Source organism: Ictidomys tridecemlineatus, unplaced genomic scaffold (assembly GCF_052094955.1).
Source record: "Ictidomys tridecemlineatus isolate mIctTri1 unplaced genomic scaffold, mIctTri1.hap1 Scaffold_35, whole genome shotgun sequence".
In the NCBI taxonomy this organism is placed as follows: Eukaryota; Metazoa; Chordata; class Mammalia; order Rodentia; family Sciuridae; genus Ictidomys; species Ictidomys tridecemlineatus.
This window is the reverse complement of record NW_027522416.1, coordinates 97,862-119,589: the sequence shown is the minus strand read 5'-3', so window position 1 is coordinate 119,589 and position 21,728 is coordinate 97,862. Positions and strand designations below refer to the sequence as shown.

At 38.8% G+C, this 21,728-nt stretch overlaps 1 protein-coding gene and 1 long non-coding RNA gene across 19 annotated transcripts in view; one reads left to right on the top strand and one right to left on the bottom strand.

The window, feature by feature from the left end:
• The window catches only part of LOC144373300 (E3 ubiquitin-protein ligase TTC3-like), a 39,278-nt gene extending 37,811 nt beyond the window's left edge, over window positions 1-1,467 (bottom strand). For all 9 annotated transcript variants that reach the window (XM_078036394.1, XM_078036396.1, XM_078036398.1 and 6 more), the window contains exon 1: window positions 1,128-1,467. In XM_078036394.1, coding sequence (XP_077892520.1) covers window positions 1,128-1,431 — 304 coding nt within the window. In that variant the 5' untranslated portion in view covers window positions 1,432-1,467. The remainder of the gene's footprint in view (window positions 1-1,127) is intronic.
• LOC144373301 (uncharacterized) lies at window positions 1,376-21,480 on the top strand. 10 transcript variants are annotated; one of them, XR_013433022.1, is made up of 7 exons: window positions 1,376-1,482; window positions 4,373-4,504; window positions 9,233-9,436; window positions 9,904-10,013; window positions 11,534-12,475; window positions 20,142-20,193; window positions 20,456-21,480. It is a non-coding gene; the product is annotated as an uncharacterized LOC144373301 (long non-coding RNA). The 10 variants fall into 10 exon arrangements; XR_013433017.1 differs by having other exon boundaries at window positions 9,373-9,436; window positions 9,904-12,475; XR_013433015.1 differs by having other exon boundaries at window positions 9,904-12,475.
• The last annotated feature ends 248 nt before the right edge of the window (window positions 21,481-21,728 follow it).

Below are 21,728 nucleotides of genomic sequence, written 5' to 3'. Positions count from 1 at the left end.
AAAAGGTGTCCTAACTAGGACTGTAATCATAAGCAAACTGTGATTTTACTCCTCCCAAGGAGAGGAATTAAGATTTCTACCTCCTTTCCCTCACCGTTGGGCAGAACAGAAAGACATTTATGTGAACGTCATAAAACACTGTAAACCAGTAAGTATTATGGAGAACGTCCAGGGATAGCTACTATGCATTTGCCGGCTGGCAGGGGCACATATTTTGGAAGGAGCTGGCATCTTAAGGGCGTTCGGAATCTAGGGCGCCTCTAGAAAAGGAACAACTCACTGGTACCATCCCATTCACCCATGTCTCTGATCAATTTTTCCCCCTAATAGGTCTCCCTATTCTGTCCCCAGAACAGTATGGCTCCACTGGCCAAAATGACGTCGCAGACACTGCAGAGCAGGTGGCCGCCAGACCCTTGGATGCCCTCCCCCTTCGCGTTGGCGTTCTGGGGAAGGAGGAGGCTCAGCGAAGGAACCGCGGAGCGGGAGCGCTGGGGCGGCGTCCCCCTCCCTGGTCAATCCCCTGCGCACGGGGCGGCTCTGGACTGGCAGCCCTTCTCCGCACACAGGTGTCTAGAACGCGGAGAACGCAGACATGCAAGGGCCCGAGCGCGCGCTCACGAACACTCGCAAACGCATCCCCGCACACGAGATCACGCGACAGGCCCTATGCCGAACCCACGCGAAGACGCACACTTTCGCGGGGTATGCGCCAGGCGAGGGTGGAGACCGCAGCAGGAGCGGCCACAGCGCGCTGGGGACGCGCGCCCCAGAGGGAACAGTGACAAAAGGGGAGCCACCCACCGAGGCGGTGAGCGCCCACGCCGCCTCCGAGAAAACTGGCCACCTACACAAAGGGGACCAGGAGGAGACCCACGGGCTCGTGCATGCGCACCTAGCAGGTGTCACCCACGCACGAACCGAGACCGGGGCGCAGGGCTGCAGGGGGGTACGCACACAGTGGCCGCCCCCACGTCGCACAGGCACCCTAGGCCCAAGCTCGCGAAGGGGGCGGACAAAGGGGACACACCCACCGGGACAGACAGAAACGGCCACACCGGCCCACGCACACACAGCAGGCACCTCTGCAAGGGATGGCGGGGCGACGCGCACACACCCACACTCACCACACACCCACGGAGGGGGTGTGGAGGGCCCAGCTCCCGGGGCATCTCGACTGTGACGGGACAAGGTGACACATCCGGGAGCCCTGCCACGCGCTGGCTGTGCACTCACGAGGGCCCGCAGCCCGCGATCCTCGGGCCGCCGCCGCCGCCGCCGCCGCCGCCTAAGGCCCACCACATCAGCCGGTTGGCGGGCGGTAGCAGGCAGCAGCACAGGCTGCAGGCGCGTCACGTGGGCTGGCAGTGCACATGCGCAGTCTCGCTGCACCGCCCACCCTTCTGCGGCCGCCAGCCGGGCGGCCCCCATGCTCCTGAGCTCCTGCACACCTCCCACGTGGGGGCTTCTCCCTGCACTCAGGTACCCGCCCCAGAGGCCTCCGCGGCCTCGCTCGCCCCGCACGGTGTCCCTTCCTGGTGCCTGCGCTCCCCCGCCCGCGCAGCCTGTCTGAGGTGGGCCTCTTCCCGCAGGCCGGCGGGGCGGAGCGCGGCAGGCGAGCCTCCCGGCCATGCTCATCACGCTGTGCTACCTGTACCTGTGGGCGCGCTGGGGGCGCCAGCTTGCCGCGCTCCTGCGCACCACAGTGCGGCGGCTGCACTGCCTCACGCTGCTCCTTCACCTTCTGCGGCGCAGCGGTGCGGCTCTGCGGTTCGTGCGTGTGCCTGAGCCGTGGCGGCCCTGTCTTCTGCGTCGGCGAGAGCCAGGTGGGCGGGCGCGGAGCGGGGCCAGAAGCGCCATCGGCTTCACGCGAGACCCCGCTGAGCCTGGCGGGGGAACCCGGCCTCCCTGCAGCGCTCCGCATGGTGGGCGGCCTCTGGGGGACCTGAGCACGGCAGGAGGCTGTCCCTGCCAGGGCCAGGACATGTCCCATGCGCTCTGCATCTTCTCACTCTGAATCTTCAGCGCTTTGGCTGACGCTCGGTCTTTGTTTCTGGGCCTGGTTCTTGGGATGGTGGCCACTGTCCAGCTGGCCCAGTCACCTACAGTGGCGTGGGCCTGCCTTGTAATCGCTGTAAAAAACGCGCCCTTGCTGTGACAAGGGACAGTGATTCTTTCCAGGCAGCTGTTTGGGAAATGGACTTCACAGTGCATTTCTAAGCAAATTGCCATGGGCATCGCAATAACTAACGCTGAGAAGAGTTTTTGCTTTTAGAAAAACTTCTTCCATCTGGAAAGTTGGGTCACTTTCAGCAATAAAATGAGATTTTAAAAAGTTATTTAAACGTAGGTGAAATCACAACACCCATGAGAGAATCAAAATCTTGTCTCAGTGTTGAACGTTCTGTTGTGCCTGTGCTTAGGTGTGGAATGAAATTGTACCGGTAGCAAATAAAGGACACCCTAAGTTAAAAAATATAGTATACACACTGAACGGGTTCTCTCAGTTCTTCCTAGGAATGTACAAAACGAGTACCACCCAAGTACCACCTGGACCCAAGGGGGGAAGTTCATTACATCCAGTGGCCACCTTAGGAAACCTGTTGAGAAAAATAAAATGAAGAATAATTACAGAGTGGATTTTACTACTGCAGGAGCTTCTAGACTTGATTTATTTAAAATATATTCTTTAGAGTTTAGAGTAAAATTTTAACATACACGAAATTTGAGACGTAAATGTTTTAATTTTTTCTGCTCTTGCCTACCCCTTGAGCCCTGGGCGATTTGATGATTTCAGGGATTCTGTAACATGCTGTGTTTCTGTTTTACACTGTTAGTTTTGCTGAGATATGGCTCCTCTGTTGGGCATTGGAGCCTTTTTGTGGCTGGTGGTGGTGGTGGTGATAAGGCTTCCCCCAGAAGCCTTGGATTTTCGTCCCCACCCCAATATGTTTCTTGTTTTTGGTAGGCTAAAAAACCCTTTTTAAACAGTTTTTTTAAAATGCTTCCTAAAGAACAGCAAATTAATTTAAAAAGGCATTAGCCCACCAAAAACAAGGCACCAAAATCCAGAGATGCTCAAATCCCTTATATAAAGGGATGTGGTATTTGCCTACTATGCAAAAAATCTTCCTTATATTCAAATCTTTTAATTGATTTATTTATTTTTTGGTGGTATTGGGGATTGAACCCAGGACCTTATGCATGCTAGGCAAGTACTCTACCCCTGAGTACATCCTCAGCCCCCAGATCAATATATATAATACCTAATATAGTGTAAGTGGTTGTTACTATATTATTGTTATTACCTAAACTGCATTGTGTAGCTAATAATGACCAAAAAAAGTCTGTTCTTGTTTAGTACAGATTTAATTATTTTTCTTTTTCTTTTTTTTTCTTTTTTCTTTTTTTTTTTGGTTTGAATCCAGGATGTAGAACCACTGATAAGGAGGGCCCAGTGGGACCATATCTGATCTGCTGACCAATCTTGACTATAATCTCCTTTTAAAAAAGCTAAATTAGGGCAGGGAATGTAGCTCAGTGGTAGAGCACTTGCCTTACATGCATGAGGCACTGGGTTTGGACCTTAGCATCACATAAAAATAAATAAATAAAGATTGTGTCCATCTACAACTAAAAAGATAATTTAAAAAAAAAGCTAAATTAAAATCACTCTTGAATTTACATTTTCTCTAAAATATGTTTGATGGCTTTTTTGCATATGGTAAGGGTCTTTACCAGAAATATCCTATCTTATCTCTGTATTTGTTTTATTTTTTTTTTTTTTTGCAATATTGGGCTTCAAACTCAGGGCCTCATGCCTGTTGGGCAAGTGCTATACCACTGAGCTATACCCTCAGCCCTGGGTTTGACTGTTTTGTGAGTTTCAAAAAGATTATGCACTTCCCAGGTCTCAGGGGAAAGAACAGTTTACTTCAGTATGAGTAATGCAAGCACAAAGGACAGCTGCCTTGTGCTGCCGGGCCTGGTGCCCATGGGAATGAAGGATCAGGTCTTAAGACTGCAGTAGCCAGGCAGGCTCTTCCAGACCTCCTCATTCTTAAATGTGCCTCAAATGTGATTTGGAAAACTATGTGCTAATCTGTAAGCAATGGTGGTCAGAATTAATTGTGTGAAAACAAATATCCAGAGACTTTAAAGCTGTCAAGAGTCTCAGAGGGCTTTGGGGCTGTTTGAACAGTCACAGTTAAACAAGAAGCACAGGGTTAATGTCTGCAGAAGAGCATCAGATAATCTTAGGTAGATCTTACCTGGAATTGCAGAGGGGCGGGTATGTCTGGCATGCTGAGATAAGTGGCAGTTGTGGTTTGAAGTGACACTGAATCCTCTATGTTTCTCTCCCTCTGTGCAGTCCATTGATGACTTGAACAAATGGGCCCTGTTTCTTGTCTCTCCCTTTATACTTGAAGCAGAACACATAGCATTTGTGACAGAGAGCATTTGGGTACAAGCTGACAGTTTACAGAGACCATCTTCTGAAACAGTGAGTACTATGTTGTTTTTTCTTGTGTGTCATTTAGTTCTATACGTGTCTTAATCCTAACCAAGTTTTTTTTTTTTTTTATGAGTGATCTTCCCTAGCTTTTGTAGGTGTCTTGCTATCTTTTTGGATATTTTGGATTGTATCAAATGAATTGCTGTAATTTCTTTCACCTCTTTATTCTTATTTTTTTAATGTGACTATTAGAAAATTTCAAACCATGTGTATGACTTTTTTTGTGGCTTACATTCTGTTCGTTTGGGACAGCATTGCTCCGTGCTCTCTTCCTGGCCAGTTGGTTTCTCCCTACATCTTCTCACTCCTTCAGACAGCCTGAATGGCTGGGTTACATCTGTAGACATCCCACCCTGAGGATTCTGAAAATATGTCAAACTCAGTCACATGTACAAACTTGTTTATGTTCTGTTTAAAAAAAAATGTCCCCAATTAACACCCGAATGTACTCTTCCTCTTACCTGCTCCTAACTTTCACTGAGTTCCAAGTTCCACTGATGTCACTCCTCAGAGGTCACAGCTTTGCACCTTCATTGCAGCTGCTCCTGGGTTCACTGTCATCTTCAGTGTCTTCTCTTTACGCTGTGAAGATGTCTTCCTCTCCTTGGGTTTCCTCTCGATGGCCAGAGTCACCAGAGTCACCGTCCCAGACACACTTCCAGCTGGGACCCTCTTACGGAAGCTCTGGGTTCTGGTCTGTTTCCCCTGTGTCTCATCTGATGAGTCACTCTTGTCTTTCTGCCTTCGCCCACATGCAAGGCAGGCGCTCTACCACTGAGCTACAGCCCCAGCCCTTGTCATCACTTTTAAAGGGATTTTTGAATAATATTTATTCTCTTTACAGACTCAAGTGTTTTGAAGTATTTTTAAACTCTACTGCAGAGAATTTGCTTGATTATAATCCTGTGAAGAATGTGACCTCCTACTTGGTTTATGCTTGGTCCTCATCCGCTCATGAATTTGAAGTAATATAAATTCCCTTGAACCCATCCCTTAATATAGAAGCTGGAATATGTACCTGTGTGGGTCCTGCATGGAGTCCACCTACCTGCTCCCTCCCCTGGCTTCACCTTCCCTTCCCTCAGCTTCTTTTTAGATATGTAAGTTTACTGGATGAGTAAACACCACCTTTCTGAACACTTATCTAACTCTTATGTGTTATTAAGTGTATAAATATGGTAAGTTTTTCTTATATATTTTAATATATTAGAAAAATAATATATTTTAATATTACTTATCAATCTTACTAGACTTTAATTTAAAACCAAAGCTAGGATTTCCAAAATATTATAATTACATATAATATCAAATATGGACAGATTCTTTTTGACACAAAAATATATATAACTGCTGTTATTTTTTTTGTTTTGTTTTGTTTTTGATTTTGGTGCTGGGGATTGAACCTAGGGCCTTGAGCATGCTGAGCAGCACATGCTGTACCATTGAGCTACGCCTCCCAGCCCCTAACTGCTATATTTTAATTTTTTAATTACTTATGGGGTAAAGTGACATGCAATATCTTAAGAAACAAAGTTACCATATTATGTGGGGTTCAGGCTAAGGTACTATAACAAAGAAATCCAAAACTACAGTGGCTCAAGCAAACTAGAAGTTAATTTCTCTCTTAGAGTGGTTCTGCTCTGAATGTTGATCCAAGGGCTGGGTTTCCTTTGCCTTGTTGCTCTGCTGTCCTGGTGATTGATAGACAGCTTCTTGAGGTGGAGGCTGGCTCCTGCCCTCTCCTGCTACTCCACAAGTAACACCTTCATCCACATGGTAGCCTGCAGAATAGGGGAAGAGAGAAAGTGGAAGACAACCAACTTCCTCTTTGAAATTGTTATCCAGAAATTTCTCATGCCACTTCTGTTCCCACCAGATTGCCTAGAACTTAGTCATAGGGTGCCCTTGGGCACTTAGCTGCAGGGGAGGATAGCAAATGCATTCCCTCAGGGACACGCACAGGTCTGTTACCACCAGGCAGGGAGAAGGGAAGACTAGGTATTGGGACGTAGTTAGCATCTCTGCCCAGTTATCATCTCCCTTCACCTACTTTCTGAGTTGGTTACCTGACTCTTAACTTTCTGGGGTGAAAGACGTCTGTGCACTGAGGCAGACTGCCGCTTTTCAGTTCACTTGTTTTACTTATGGCTGGAGAGTTTGGTGGGTCTTGCACAAAGGTGCTAGAGATACCTACAGCCTTTCTTTTGACAACCCTGGCTGTGGTGTGGAGCTTCCTTTTATAAGCTGGGCTTAATACCTTGAATAAGGGTTGATCTCGTAGCTTACTGTCTTCTCATCAAGCCTGCAGCTCCTATTCAGGTTGATTGCTCGATGGGATTTTGCCTTTCGAGGGGCTCTTATGAACCTATGCATGTATATTTCACACAATTCTGAACTCATTTGACTTTCACAGGGTCCTAAGATATTAAATATAAAATAAGAAGAATATACCTAAAAAATATAACTAAGAAAAACTTTTGAATCTGATGGGATCCTACTTCTCTCACATTTGTGATGATATCTTTTTAAATTCTGCATATCTCAAATGGTTTTGATTTGCAGTCCTTCTATAGACCTCCAGCAAAAGAATTCAGCTTTAAAAATGTAGCATTCACGTATTCATATTTTCACTTATTTGTTCATTAACAAATCTAGTTATTTTGCCAGGTGCAGTAATAAATACCAAAGGTGAAGGCAGATTCAGCTCCATTCTCAATTATGTTAGCAGTCCCCTTTTGTAAGAATTGATGACACAGAGTACTTATACAAACCTTTTTATTTTTAATATATTTTTTTAAATTTTAGGTTGACACAATATCTTCATTTTATTTTTATGTGGTGCTTAGTATTAAACCCAGTGCCTCATGCATGCTAGGCGAACACTCTACCACTGAGCCATGACCCCAGCCCACTTACACACAACTTTTGTTTCAACATATTCCCTTGGGTCATGTGTCCAGCCGAGGCCTCATCCATTAGTTCAAGATTTATTGAATACCTCCTATATATCAGATGGTGTGCCTGGGCTGGAGGTAGTTTTGGGTATACTCACAAGGTTGTGCAACCATCACCAATATCTAATTTCAGAACATTTTCATTACCACCCCCCCCAAAAAAAAATCATGTGCCCATCAGCAGTCAGTCCCTGCTCCTGCAACCACTCACCTGCTTTCTAACTATAGATTTGCCTGTTTAAATGTTCTGTGTAAGCAGACTCCTATGTGACCTCTAGTTACGGGCTTCTTGGCATGGTATACTCCAGGTGCCTTCGTACTGTAGAGGTGTGAGGGCTTCATTCTTTCCATGGCTGCCTGATAGTCCATAGCATGCTTTGTGCATTTGGTTTATCTCCTCACCTGTGGAAGGACCTTTGGATTGCTTCTGCTTTTGCTATTAGAGATAATGCAGCTGAGAACATCTATGCACAAGTGTTTTTGTGTGGGCATGTTTTTTAATCTCTTAGATATACACTTGGAGGGAGGAAATTGCTGGATCTTGTAGTCACTCTGCATCTAACCTTTTCAGGAACTCCCACCCTTCCCAACTGCTGCACCACTTGACCTTTCCACTATCAGTGGGTCAGAGTTCTCGCTTCTCATCCTCGGCACTTCTTATGGTTTATGTGATTTTTTTCTTATATTCACACTGGTGGTTTGAAGGTGATATCTCATTGTGGTTTTGGTTTGCATTTCGTTAATGACACTGGAGCATCTTTTCATGTGCTTATTGGCATTTGTGTACTTGCTTTGGAGAAATGTCAGTTCAAGTCCTTTGCCATTTTAAAATTAGATTGTCTTTTTATTGTTGGGTTGTAGGAATTCTTAGGCGACTCACAAATATTTTTTCCTATTTTTGTATGTTTTTCACTTTTTTTGATAATGTCCTTAGTTTTAGCTCCTAAATTGAGGTCTTTCATCTGGTTTATTAGTTTTCCATCCATGGTGTGAGATAGGCCCATCTTCGTTCCTCTACAGTTGGATATCCTGTTGTACCAGCAGCTTTGTTACTTCTTTTCCCACTGAATCATCTTGGTGCCCTTGTCTAAAATCAGCTGTCACACGTAGGTGATTTTATTTCTGTGCTCTCAGTTCTGTCCCGCGGCTCTCTGCGCCTTTCCTCAAGCCAGCTGGGCCTCGACTTTTGGAGCCCAAGTTTCCTGGGTAGTAGGTCCTCTCAGGGCAGATGGGGCTTGAGTTGTGGGAGTCCCTCTCATTTCTGGAGGTTGGAATTTATCCTAGCGCTTGGTCTGGCATTATCTGGACAGTCCTTCAGTACTTTTAAGGTGATATTTTATTCATTTAATCCAACATTTTTTTCTAGTTTTCATTAGGAGTTCTAAAATCATAGCCCACTCACCTTGAAAAATGGAACTCACAATGATCCATCTCTGGTTATGAATTTGGGGCAGTATATCCCTGACAAGATGATTTTGGAGAGTAGGGGATCGTTCTTGGCATCTTAGAAGGAGACTAGGATGCTCACTAGGGCCTTTGGAGCCAGGTGATCACTAACAGAAGCAGCGTTCATTGACTGAGCACTTCCCTCAGCCCCAAGCTTGGCGGCCTTGTGTATGCTGCTTAATCTCAGGAACACTAGAAGCCTATGAGATGGTAGGTATTGATGTTGTTTTACAAAGGAGGGGGGTGGGAAGTGCTGAGGCTTGTCTCCGGGCAGGTGGGTGGGGTTTGACTCAGGGCCGGCCCCTCCCTCCAACAGGCACTCTCTTCACTGGAAACCCTCAGAGAGATTGTAGGTATTTCATCGCCCAGTGCCAGATTCTTTTGGAAACACTTGTGTTGGGAATGTGAACTGTCTGTGGAGGGCCTGATGGTCATTCCCATGTGTATATGCTGCAGGAATCATGGGGTGGCCTGTTGAACAATCCCGATTGTTGAGCATCAACTCCGGAGTCTAAAGCAGGTAGGGAGCCTTGGTCAGGAACTGCAGGTTCTGGCATGTTCCCAGGTAGTTCTATTGCACTTGGCCTTGGGCCACACTTGGAGAAGAGCCGGTCGACAGGTTGCATGTTAAACCTCTGGGTGCTGTGGACTGGCTGTTATCACCTATGCCCAGTCACTAAAGGACAGTTTTTTCATACTCTGGGAATGGTCCTTCCCTTTCAGTTCCTGAAAGCAGCTGAGACCTCAGTTACTTTTTAAAGGAGAAAGCTATATTCATGTTTTGTAAGCAAGCACTGTTGTCTGGTAGAAATGAGAATATTTGCAAAACGCTAATGTTAATAAAATACAATGTCTAGTAATTTGCTAAACCTGACTGTAATTTAGTGGTGAGGAGCCTAAAGGGAAGAATGTGGTGTCTGGTCATTTTAGAAATGAAAAAGCTCAACTTTTCTTTTCCATCCTCCCGCCTCACCTGCTTCCTCCCAGATCGTGAAGTGGTCTGACTGCTGCTTGCCGTTAGCCTGCAGACCTGGGGATCACTACCAGCTAATTGCCGAAGCAAGCGTGGACAACTTCAGCAAGCTGGGATTCCTAAAGTATTGTTAGATGTTTGACAATAAATAGAAATAACACAAAATTAGAGAATGAGTACTAATGCTAAAATTTAAGCTACAACTTTATTACCACCTATGTGAATAGTGAAACACATTATTTTTAAGTGTTCCTCATTCTTTGGTCATTTGAAAATGTAAGGCTGTATATGAATATACTTTGAACATGAAATAATATTTATAAAATTACTTTTTTTTTCCAGAATAAAGTCTTAGAACCCTAAATTTTCTTATGCTTCATAAAAGCACTATTGTTGTTCTTACCAGGCCAATAATAATAACATTAATAATAAAAATTTTTTCAAGGCTGAGATTTCCCTTTCATGCTCAGAAGATAAACAGACAATTGGCACCAAATTATAGATTTGGGACAAACAAAACCTTGATCTGTCAGCACAAGTAGAGAAAGTGAAGCTCAAGTGCTACAAAAGGATTTGATAGTACAACAGTTTGTTTGTTTTCGTACCAGTGATTGAACTCAGAGGCCCTGGACTACTGAGCCACATCCCAACTCTATTTTGCATTTTTTTAGATATTTTTTAGTTGTTGATGGACCTTTATTTATTATTTATTTATATGTGGTGCTGAGAATAAAACACAGTGCCTCACACATGCTAGGCAAACACTATATTATAAGCCACAACCCCAGCCCTCATATTTTGTATTCTTATTTAGAGATGGTCTCACTGAGTTGCTTAGCACCCTGCTGTTGCTGAGGCTGGCTTTGAACTCATGAGCCTCTAAGCCACTGGGATTACAGTTGTGCACCACCGTGCCTGGCTGATAGCACAACAATTTATTAAAGCAGAAGCATCTTCTGTGAATTTATTGGACAGCTTCTGCTAACACCCTTTCAAGTGCAATCATGGGCTTTCTTTCATTCTAACTGATGACTGATTCCTTTCTCTTCTTCTGTCCAGATAGCTTTAAGCTCCTTATCTTTATTGAATCTAACTTAGAAAACTAATGTGTTGTATTCTAACATCAAATATGAAACACATTTTTGTAATAGAACATTGTTGTCTTTTTTATTCTATTTAAGAGGTAATTTATTAAAGAATAGTCAGAAATCATGTATCTAATGGAAGGTTAGATTTTATTAGCATAATCCCAAAGTAGCATTTATTACTGGGGAAAGTAAGTGGTGTGGGGCTTTCATTTGGGCTTTAAAGTTTGTGTCCACTTGCACTGTAGAATTATTGTAAGAAGTTCCTTGTCACAAAATATAGAACTAATATTATAGCTCTGAATATTGGATATAATACACAGTAACTAGAAACTTTAGATATATTTTATATTAAGATTATTCTTTCACTTTTCCTTTTATATACTAGATGTTGATGATATAAAAAATGATACAATATGATACCAATCTTAAAAGAATTTGCATCATAATGGAGAAGATATCTATTTGTAAAAACTGAGACAAAGCACACTTAATGTTATAATTAAAGCTTTTGAAAAAGTATATGGATATTAGATTAATAAGCTCTCACTTCTATTAGGATGGGAAAGCAATGATGGTGCAGCAGAAATTCTTTGGGGCATGAAAAAAGAAAATTCAAGGTGAAGCTTAAAGAGCTAGAGGCAATGGAGGCTATGTTATCAAATGTTAACCATAAATAGAGACAGAGAAGCAATAAAAATCAGAAGAGGTAGGAATTGTGTGAAGCAAAGGAATTATGTGAACAAGTATTAGTGGGGCTGAGTTTGTTCCTACGGGGAATTTGGAAGACTATTTGTGATCATGCTTGGAAGAGCTGGGGGACATATGAATAAATATTGAGTTTATTGTATAAATAATAGAATACTTTCTCACTTTTGTGGGTATGACATGGTTAAATGTTTATTTTAGAAACTAATGCTTGTGAGAGGGGAGAATGGCACACTTGAGAGAGGCTCATGACAGGAAGAGCAACTAGGGGCAGGTCACTGTTCTCTAGGCTAGAGATAAGAGAAAGGAGGGTTGTAAGCACTGGCAATAATGACAAAATGAGAACTTATTTAGAAAGCAGAATAAACAAAACATAAGAGTAAGGATTTGATTTTTATAAGGTTTGTAAAAACTAAAATCACAAAATTTAGAGATTTAAAATTGCCTATAGTTATGTCTCAATTATGGTAAAAACTGCATTAAAATAATTGAATACTTGGTGTGTCGCAGCAACTCATGTGGTGGGAACAGCAGCAGTGGCCAGACAACACAGTTTCAGAAGGTTCCCGAGAGCCACTGCCTGCAGCACCTGTGTGAGCCTTGTGCTCTCAGCCAGGAAGCTCCAGAGGAAGGTCAGCTCTGAAGAATGTGAGGCTAAGTAAAAGCCCAAGAGGAGGTCTTCCAGGCTGTCTTCTCCGACTGCTGCTGCCAAGGCGGATGCCAAAACCAGAAAGGTTTTCTTTCATAGTCAGCAAATGGAAATAGTGATGTGAATGAATAACTGTGATATGAGGTAATAAATGCAGTTTTGCAAATATTTCCAAAATAGAACTGACGGGAAGCATCAAGTCATCAAGTTGACTGTATAAAGTGTATGTCCACAAAAGGGAGATTTTATAAGGATCCCAAAGAGGAGTTGGATATTTACAGATGGAGCAGAGTGAGACTGAGAGGTCTGTGAAAAGAAAATAGGATTTCAGGAGGTGCATCATCATTTGTCTAACTAGAAATATATTAGACAGTTAAGGGAACTGAAAGATTTTAATTTGATTGAAATGCATAATATATTTCTATATCAAAGGGAAAATAGGCAAAAGAGAAATTAGAGAGTACATTGCTTGCTCCTTTAATAAGCAAAGACAGGAATAACATGGGGACGTTTACATTTTAGAATAATCTCATTGGCTTTATTGCTGACGATGGGATAACAGATGTAAGACCTATGAATGAGGGGTTCAGAGTAGAGCTTACTATATTTTAGCAGAAAGATGATACAAATTTTAATGTCACTATCAGTTACCAGACGATGTTATTTAGAGTCAACAAAATATGATTACATTGAGAGGTAAATTGAGAAGTAAATTGAGAAGCAAAGTTGATATATGTTTGATTTGATATATTTTGACCTGGAATTTATATATTTAAAAAAAACCTTTTATAATTTACACTAAGTGTGCACTGTGCCTCTATAGATGAAATATTTGAAGGATTTACTAAGTCTGACAATTTTAGTGTTTTAGCCTCCTGATTCATTAATATAAAATGTTACATTTTAAGTAAGGGAAGTATTTTGTTTGAATTACTGCTGTCTAAAAAAGATATTTAAATGATTATATCAAACAAGAATTTATTATGTCTGTTTTTATTATTTAATTTTCCCTTTAATGTGTTATGGAAAACAAAAGTTTAGTAATGGAAAATTAAATTTATTTTACATAATTTTGGAATAATTTTTAGTTAAGTTATCTAAGGCAAAAAATAAAAATTAAAGTTTTAGAAAGCCTGATATGTGGTAGGAGGTGGAAAACTAGAGGTGTGCAGAATTTGTGGTTAGAGAGTGAGCCTTCCCATCTCTTCTAGATGCTTCCCTTACTCTTACCATTTCTCCAAATTTGATATTGATACTCTCTTCCCATCTTTTACCGAAGAGGCAATTACATTACTTTCTATGATTGCAGAAAGTGATGATTACATTATATTAGATTTTGACATTAAATTACACACTGGAGAGAAAGCCATGTTCTTCATTTGGTTTTTATTTTCATCACTAAGAAAATACAAAGGTGACGTGCATTCTGTAGTCACAAGTTACTTCAATATTCCTAGTAAAACATAACAGAAACATATACATGTTTTATTTCAGTAAGATCTCCTGAAGGGAGACAATTCTTTGTTGTATACTAGAGCCTTTTCCCCCAAGTTTTGAAAAGCAAAATGTCTCCAGGTATTGTCAACTATCTCCTAGATTATGAATATGGGGTAGAGGCAAAAACTTCTGTGATCAAGATGCAAAAAAACATTAAATGTTTAAAGATATTTCATCTTTTAAATTCTAATAAAATGCCCAAACACAATTCTTTTTTTAATTTAATGTTTAGTTGTAGTTGGACTCATAGCTTAATTTTATTTATTTATTTTTATGTGGTGTTTAGGATTGAACACAGGGCATCGCACATGCTAGGCAAACACTGTATCACTGAGCCACAAGCCCAGCCCCGCCAAATACAATTATTGTCTAAAGAAATACGGAAAGAAAAAATCATCACTTTATATGCCTGTAGATCTAATAGATCTACAAGTGGTTTTGTTGTATCATATTTATAGAAAAGAGAAGAATGGAAGATAAAGTTTTCCCATTCAGTTTTCTCAATCTGAATGCTCTTGTACTCTAAGCAAGACTTGTTGATTTTCCTCATAATTAAACATAATCTACATTTTGTTACAGCAACACATTCAAGGAGAGAATAAGGTACCAATCATTTACTTGCAGAAAGAAAATTAACAATTTGCTTCATGTTGCTTTGAAATAACCATTTAGGTTTTTAAAAAGTACCCAAGGTTTTCACCCACTTTCTCCTTACATTATCGTCATTGAACATAATAGACAGCTAATAAAAATGTGACCTTATGTGGGGGAGATATTATTTTCAATCAATCACTCCTTTGGATAAATGTTTTGAGTTATTCAATGGTAACTGAGTCCTTCTGCTCCACTGGCATATATGGGAGACACAATTAGGATTACCATAATTATCAACTACTTTCTATAAGCAAATAGAAATGATAGCTAAATAATTTTTAAGTGATTAATATTAAATATCACAATTATGAAAAAAGTAAAGAATATGAGTTATTTAATATTTTTTTCGAATTCCAACTCACTGTTTTGCCTGGAATTACATTACATTATGTTGAAGTAATTGGCAAACTATACTATTATGAGTGTAAATTTTACAAATATTGAAATTACTGTGTTCTGAATAAAATCACAAACTCTTAAAATGGGATATTTAAAGAGGGGAAAACATTAACTAATACAACTATCTAAAAAAATTTTTTTATACTTTACTGGGCAGTCATAGTCATAGTATTCTTATAAATACTTTTTAAAACATTTTTTTTTGTAGTTGTAGATGTACAGAATGCATATATGTTATTTTTTTTATGTGATGCTCAGGATCAAACCCAGTGCCTCACACATGCTAGGCAAGCATTCTGCCACTAAGCTACAGCCCCAGCCCCAAGGCATTCTTTTTAAGTATCATTAAGTTTATAGATATTTTTTTGGAAGGGATTGAGTATTTGTTCATCTATGATCAACACTTTTAGGCTAATTTTCTGTTTTAACTCAAGTTTTTAAAATCCTGCTTTTATTCACATTAAAAACAAACTGCTTGATATATACTGAATAATTAGATGATGAATTAAGATGCAATTATTCCTATAAGTAGGATGTGGATGCACTGGAGCAAACACCAGCAAGAGTGTGGGCATGCTGCTAAACTGTCTCACCTACTTTTATCATGCTGTATCCACTTTAGGGATCCAATTTATGTGGTTAACAAAACTTTCAACAAATTCATTTCATCCTCATAAAAATTATACAATTGGGAGATCAACTTAATCTTCATTTTACAACTTGGGAAACTGAATAACAAAAATATCCCATAACTTATATAAAGTGGCATGCCAATAGTGGCACAGCATGGATCTGAACAGTCTTGCTTCAGTAGCAGGATTATAAAGTGGCATGCCAATAGTGGCACAGCATGGATCTGTACAGTCTTCCTTCAGTAGCAGGATTTTTCCAACCTCAATAGACATACAATTCAGTTAGCAATCTTACTCAATTCAGATTCGGACTCAGTACTTCTGGTTAGGGGAAAACAACATACTGAGTTTTAACAATCACACCTGTGATACAGATGTTGCTAGTCTGAAGATCACCCTTTAATTAGCAAAGTTCTAATCTACACTGGACAATAGTGAGAGATATGGCAACCATCAGAAACACAGTTTATCCTCAGAAAATTACTCTTATGTGCAAATTGCCAACATCTGACTTAGAACTTATGCTACTTCTTTTTCTTTCTTTTAAAAAGTGAAGTTAACAAAATTTGCAAGTATTATAATATTTACAAGTATCATTGTAGCTGATTTCAGGTTTTGATAGTCAACATATGATTAATATAAACTTGAAGCTGTAATATCTACCCCCCCATAAGGCCTTCTCCTCAACCAAAAACGATTTACAATTACTCTTGAATATCTTCTTTAACATAGATTCAGTCCAAACCCATTAATATTTAGGAGTACATGTTTGTACCCTCTATACAGGAAAAGAAATTCAAGATTAACTTAGAAATCCAGCACCTTTCTAAACTTTTGCTGTTTACACAAGTGCTGACTGTAAGTGGAAAAGGAAGCACATCCTTTGAAAAATAGAACATAAATGTCAACACATTACTAAACAACTATCGTCCATAAGTTTCTGTAAAACAAAGGGATGTTCATAATAATTTCCCTTCCCCCTTACTGGTGAATTGATTTTTATACCCTAATCTAAAATATAGAATATAAAAAGTATAAACGTAAACCAAAAAAACATATATTATTTCCCTGTGTTTAAAATGCATTGGCCCACAGGCCTTCAATACTTAAAACCTAAAATACCATTTAAATCTTTATCAACCTTTTTTTACTAAAAGAAAAAGAAGTATTCCTATTGACATATAATCAAACACTTTTAAAGTCCTGCATTTAATTTGACAATGATATCTACCCAAAGGCCATCCTGGATGTGTATATTAGACCTAATTATGTAACTAAAGAATAACTTATTAATTAAAACAAAAGATGGGGTTTAAGACAAACCTCCCTAGTACAAGTAATTCTAGTTTTCCTATATCTCATTCAACATTTTCCTGAATGTACCCAGATACAATTAACATTTCTTCCCTGAGGGATAATTAACACTGTCACATACTTTGACAAGTTTACACACACACACACACACACACACCACACACACACCACACCTTACCAAAAGCCATAATTAAATAATTGTACCTGGAAGTAGCAAGCATAAGGTTTCAAAGGTCTCATGCAATATTAACCCACAAATTATAGATGTACTTATGACTGTGGAATCCCATTTTTAATTACAACATAAATTAACAAATCTAAATAATACAACCACCATAAAGCTAAAATTCTCATTTATGCAGCTATGAGTTAAAAGAAATATAATACCAAAATCTATTGCATTTTCTGGCATGAAAGCAAAAACACAATACAAATTTAGGCTTTTCTATCAAAATTACAAGAAGTAGCCTTCTACCCAGAAGAAACCAAAGACACACAAAAGCATCTGCATTATTTTACATATGAGGTATATGGAAAAAAGTCTCTCCCCAAAGTAGTAAGAAACAACTTCTAATTTCCTAAGAAACTTGTATTTTACATTTGTTTTTTTTTTCCTGAATCACTTACACAGCCACAAAGAAACTCAGATATTAAAGAACAAGAGAAGTTAAAAGATGTCCTTTTCAATAGCCAACAGTCACCAAAGACTGTGACAAAAGAAAATAGATATAAGTATTCCATGATACTGTGCACAAGCAAGCCCAAAGTTTTACTGCTTCACTAGTTAAATCACTAAATGTTAAGCATTATTTCATGAACTTAAATGAAATCTGGTATATAAAGAGAGAAAATATGCGATAAGTGAAACTTACTTTCTATTTCCCAGAAAGACTTTACTCCATCTAAAATAATCCTGTGACCTTGTGGAAACAGTCCTGGGTTAAACACTTACTTAAAGTACATTCCTTTACCAAATGTACCAGTACATTACTGCTCTGAAAGCATTCAATATGTCTACTATGTTCTCTAGATGTATATTCATACACTGGTTTAAGCCATTTGCAGAAAATCAACAGAAACCCTTAAAAAAGTTTGACCTGACATGCAACTTTAAGACATGTGAGTTTTAAATTGACAGATCTTTACATCTTTCATAATGGAAATTATCAGAATATACTCTGAAAGTTAAGTGATTCTTCCACAGAACAAATTTAACTTGACCTCCTAAATGGTACAGATTTGACACACCATTTAGAAGGCTAAAAGAAATACTGATTTACTTCTTCTCTAAAGCAATACTGTTCAACAAAATTATAATGCAAGTTACACACGTAATTTTGAATTTGCTAATAACTATGCTAAAATGATAAAAATACAATTTTTAAAACACTTACTAAACATACCAAATATTATTTCAACATGTAATAAATATCTTTAAAATATTTATTCTTTTACAAATTGTACTAAGTTTTCAAAATCCAGTATTCATTTCACACTTACTGCATATCACATTTTCAACTAACCACAACATCCTGGTCCATAGTCAGAATGTGGCTAGTGGCTACACTATTGAGCAGTATACTTTTTAAGTAATACTTTGAGATCTGAAATATCACTCTGTTTATAATTAGTTCACATTCATGTCTCCTTTTTAAGCTGAAATGGCTGCGACTACAAATATAAGCAAAACTGTTAATTCACTAGATAAATCAGGATCAGATCCCCTTTATCTGGGGATCTGGTTAACAATAAATAGCAAATGGATTATTCCTTATTATGTCTCAAGTAGACTTCAGAGATGGTGCTGATCAACATGAGCAAACACAATTTGTAGCAAAAACGCAGGTTAAACACCAAAATATTTTTATATCAAATCATAACACTTCCTTAATTATAGCATCCCTTCCCCTCTCATTCTTGAGCACATACTTCTATGCAATTTATTTATAATATTGCTCTCTAAATTTGATAAATTTTGTCAACCACACAGTCACCATTCAAAAATAAACAAAACACTATATAAGACACAAATAAAAAAATCAATCAGCTACTTTTAATACAATTTGTCAACCAATCTTAAATTCTGAGTTCCACTGAATTTGATTCTTCTCACAATTCCAATTAATTTACTGCTAAGAATTTTTCCAAGTCATTAGGATATTTGCTTAAAATGTAAATAATTCCAACAATGTGTTTTCTAGAAAATAACAACTACAACCATAGCTTAGCACATAAAATTTTTCCTTTAGGCAAGTTACTGAATAAATCAAACAGATACAACTATACTCCTTTTTAATGCTTTTACATTTTGTAACACCATATTTAACAATTTCTAAATTTGGAAAATCAATTCAGATTGCACACAAGCACTAACTTTAAAACTTAAAACTTTACAGGTTTCTACAAAATACTTGTGAATAAATATATTCCACAGAAAAACAACAGAAAAATCAACACTACTCAAACAAATCTCAGCAAGAAGCACGAGATCACTATATTCATAAGTACAGAATATATGATACATGCTAATAGTATTTTTCTCCTAATTTAATTCACCTAGGCAACTTTTGTTTAAAGCACTTGCAAAGCTTTAAGGAAGCAAACATAGCTAGCTAGCCTCTTCTGCTGCACATACATACAAGGATAATACATTCATCTCCTGATATTGTTCCACAATTTAGAAATCAAAACAACAAAATTTGTTTCTTACCTGCAGTTAGGAGAGAATTAAGGGTTACTTCAGCTAAATCCTTCTGAATTCCATTAGTGAAATGAGAACAGACAAAAAAGATTTGAGACAGTCTACAGAATAACCAGAAAATCAGAATGCCCTCTACCATCATGCAGGTAAATGCAAGGCTGGTTTTGCCTTCAGTAATGCTAACATGGCTGCTTCCTCTTTGTTCTCAGAGGCATAACCCAAACTCCTTAACAGAAAATTGCAGATTTTTTCTCACTTGCTACTGTAAATAGATAAGTCATTTACACCTGATTTGAGAAAGTCCTCCACTACTACTCAACAAAAGGATATAAAATCTATTTTAAAACTCTTCTTACCAAAGAAATTCTCTTTTCAAGCTTATATGCAAATGAGACAAAATGGAAGGAGAAAAAGCACTAGAATATTTTTGACAATGACTTCAATCCACTTTTACTGTGGTAAAATTTAGAAAGCTATTGCAAGAGTACATTAATAGTTTTGTCAACATTTTATCTGTTTAAAAAAAAGTTTAAAATTTACAAATACCTTTACCAATGAAAAACTTCCAAGGACTATTTTAGCAATCTTAACCATTTCTTTTCTCTGATCTTAGGTACAGCACGTAAATTTAAATTTCATACTCTTGGAGGAAAGAGGGCCTTGAGGTAAGGGGAAAAAGCATTTCTCTGATTTTCTTGAAATTTAAAATGTTTTCAAAAGTTGTTTAATGTTCTCTCCATAAGATTACAACACACTGAGAAGAATTTTAAATTATTTCAAAGACTGCTGCTATTCAATGTAATATTCTCAAGTTCATTAGTGTTTGGTTAATGGTGCAATGACGGTAAAAATGTATACAAAAATAAGAACATGAATCGCTATAAAATACAATAATTGATAAGTTTTTATATTTTCTTTTTCTTTTAGTTGTGATCAATGAAAAACAACAAAACATCAACATTAGGTAATGCTATACGTACATTTTATGTTTGATACAAGAGTTCTACTCAATACAACCACTATCACTGATGGTGTCCAATTGATGGATTTTTTTTTTTTGCCATCATAGAAAATAAAAGTCAGCAGGAAACAAATAATCTTTCACTTACAACCAACAAAATGTTTTTTCCTGCTGTTCATTTTCACTGCTATGTCAAGAACATCCACGAGTTTTAAAGATGTGCAAAGTTTTAACAGCAAAGTGACACCTGAGATTGTTAATGGCTACTTTTCAATTTTATTTGTTCTCACAAGAACAAGGAGGGATAACTATAACTACAAAAAAATATACCTATTATGCAGGATTTAAAGACTTGTTTGTAAAACTAAGCAAATTTAAAATCTGCTTTCAAAAAAAACCAAGGCCTGACATTCAACATTTTTTAGCAAATATAAACTTTTTTGATCATTTCCTTTCATGAAAAGTGACACATTTACTTTTATGAAGCTGCCACCACAGATGCCTGGACTGACACCCACGTGGACACATGCTAATTTCACTCAAGAGTATAACTCACAAAAGGAAACAAAAGGAAGCATCTAATTGCTTGGAAGACAACCTGACAATGTTACCTTTTAGCACTAGTGGATGACTTACCAGCGGTTTTGAGAGAGTTTGGTGCTCTTCTTCCATTGGGTGGCAGAAGATTCTTTCTTCATGATCTTCAGGCTCTGGAGCAGCAGGGACTTGCTGGTCTGAATCTGAACTGCCAGTGCTGGTGCTGGGGCTGTCGTCATCATCAGACATTTGCTTATCACTGGCCATCTTCATGAAGTTTTCTAAGTGATAAGTTTTCAAAGTTTTCCAGCAGGAACGAGGCCGCGGCAGGAACGAGGCCACTGAACAGAAAAGAGAAAAGGGAAGACATGTTAATCTAAGAAATCAATTAACAGCTTTTCCTTATCTTAATATCATTCCCAAATTGTATCTTTATAAAAAGGCTTCAAAAGTGTTCACATTTATTGTATGAAAATGTTACTGGGGATAGGATGAGTCTTACAATGCCAGCTCTCAGGGACTGTGGAAATAACCCATTCACGTTTTTTTCCATTCCTTGGATAATCTATCAATTGTCTACTTTCTCAGAAGGCATGAAAAAGATTTGCTGGGGAACTTAAGGCAAGGAGTATTAACAACATATGACACACTGTAAATAACAGATTTTTATGAAAAATGTTAAAAAGTCACTACAGGTCTAAA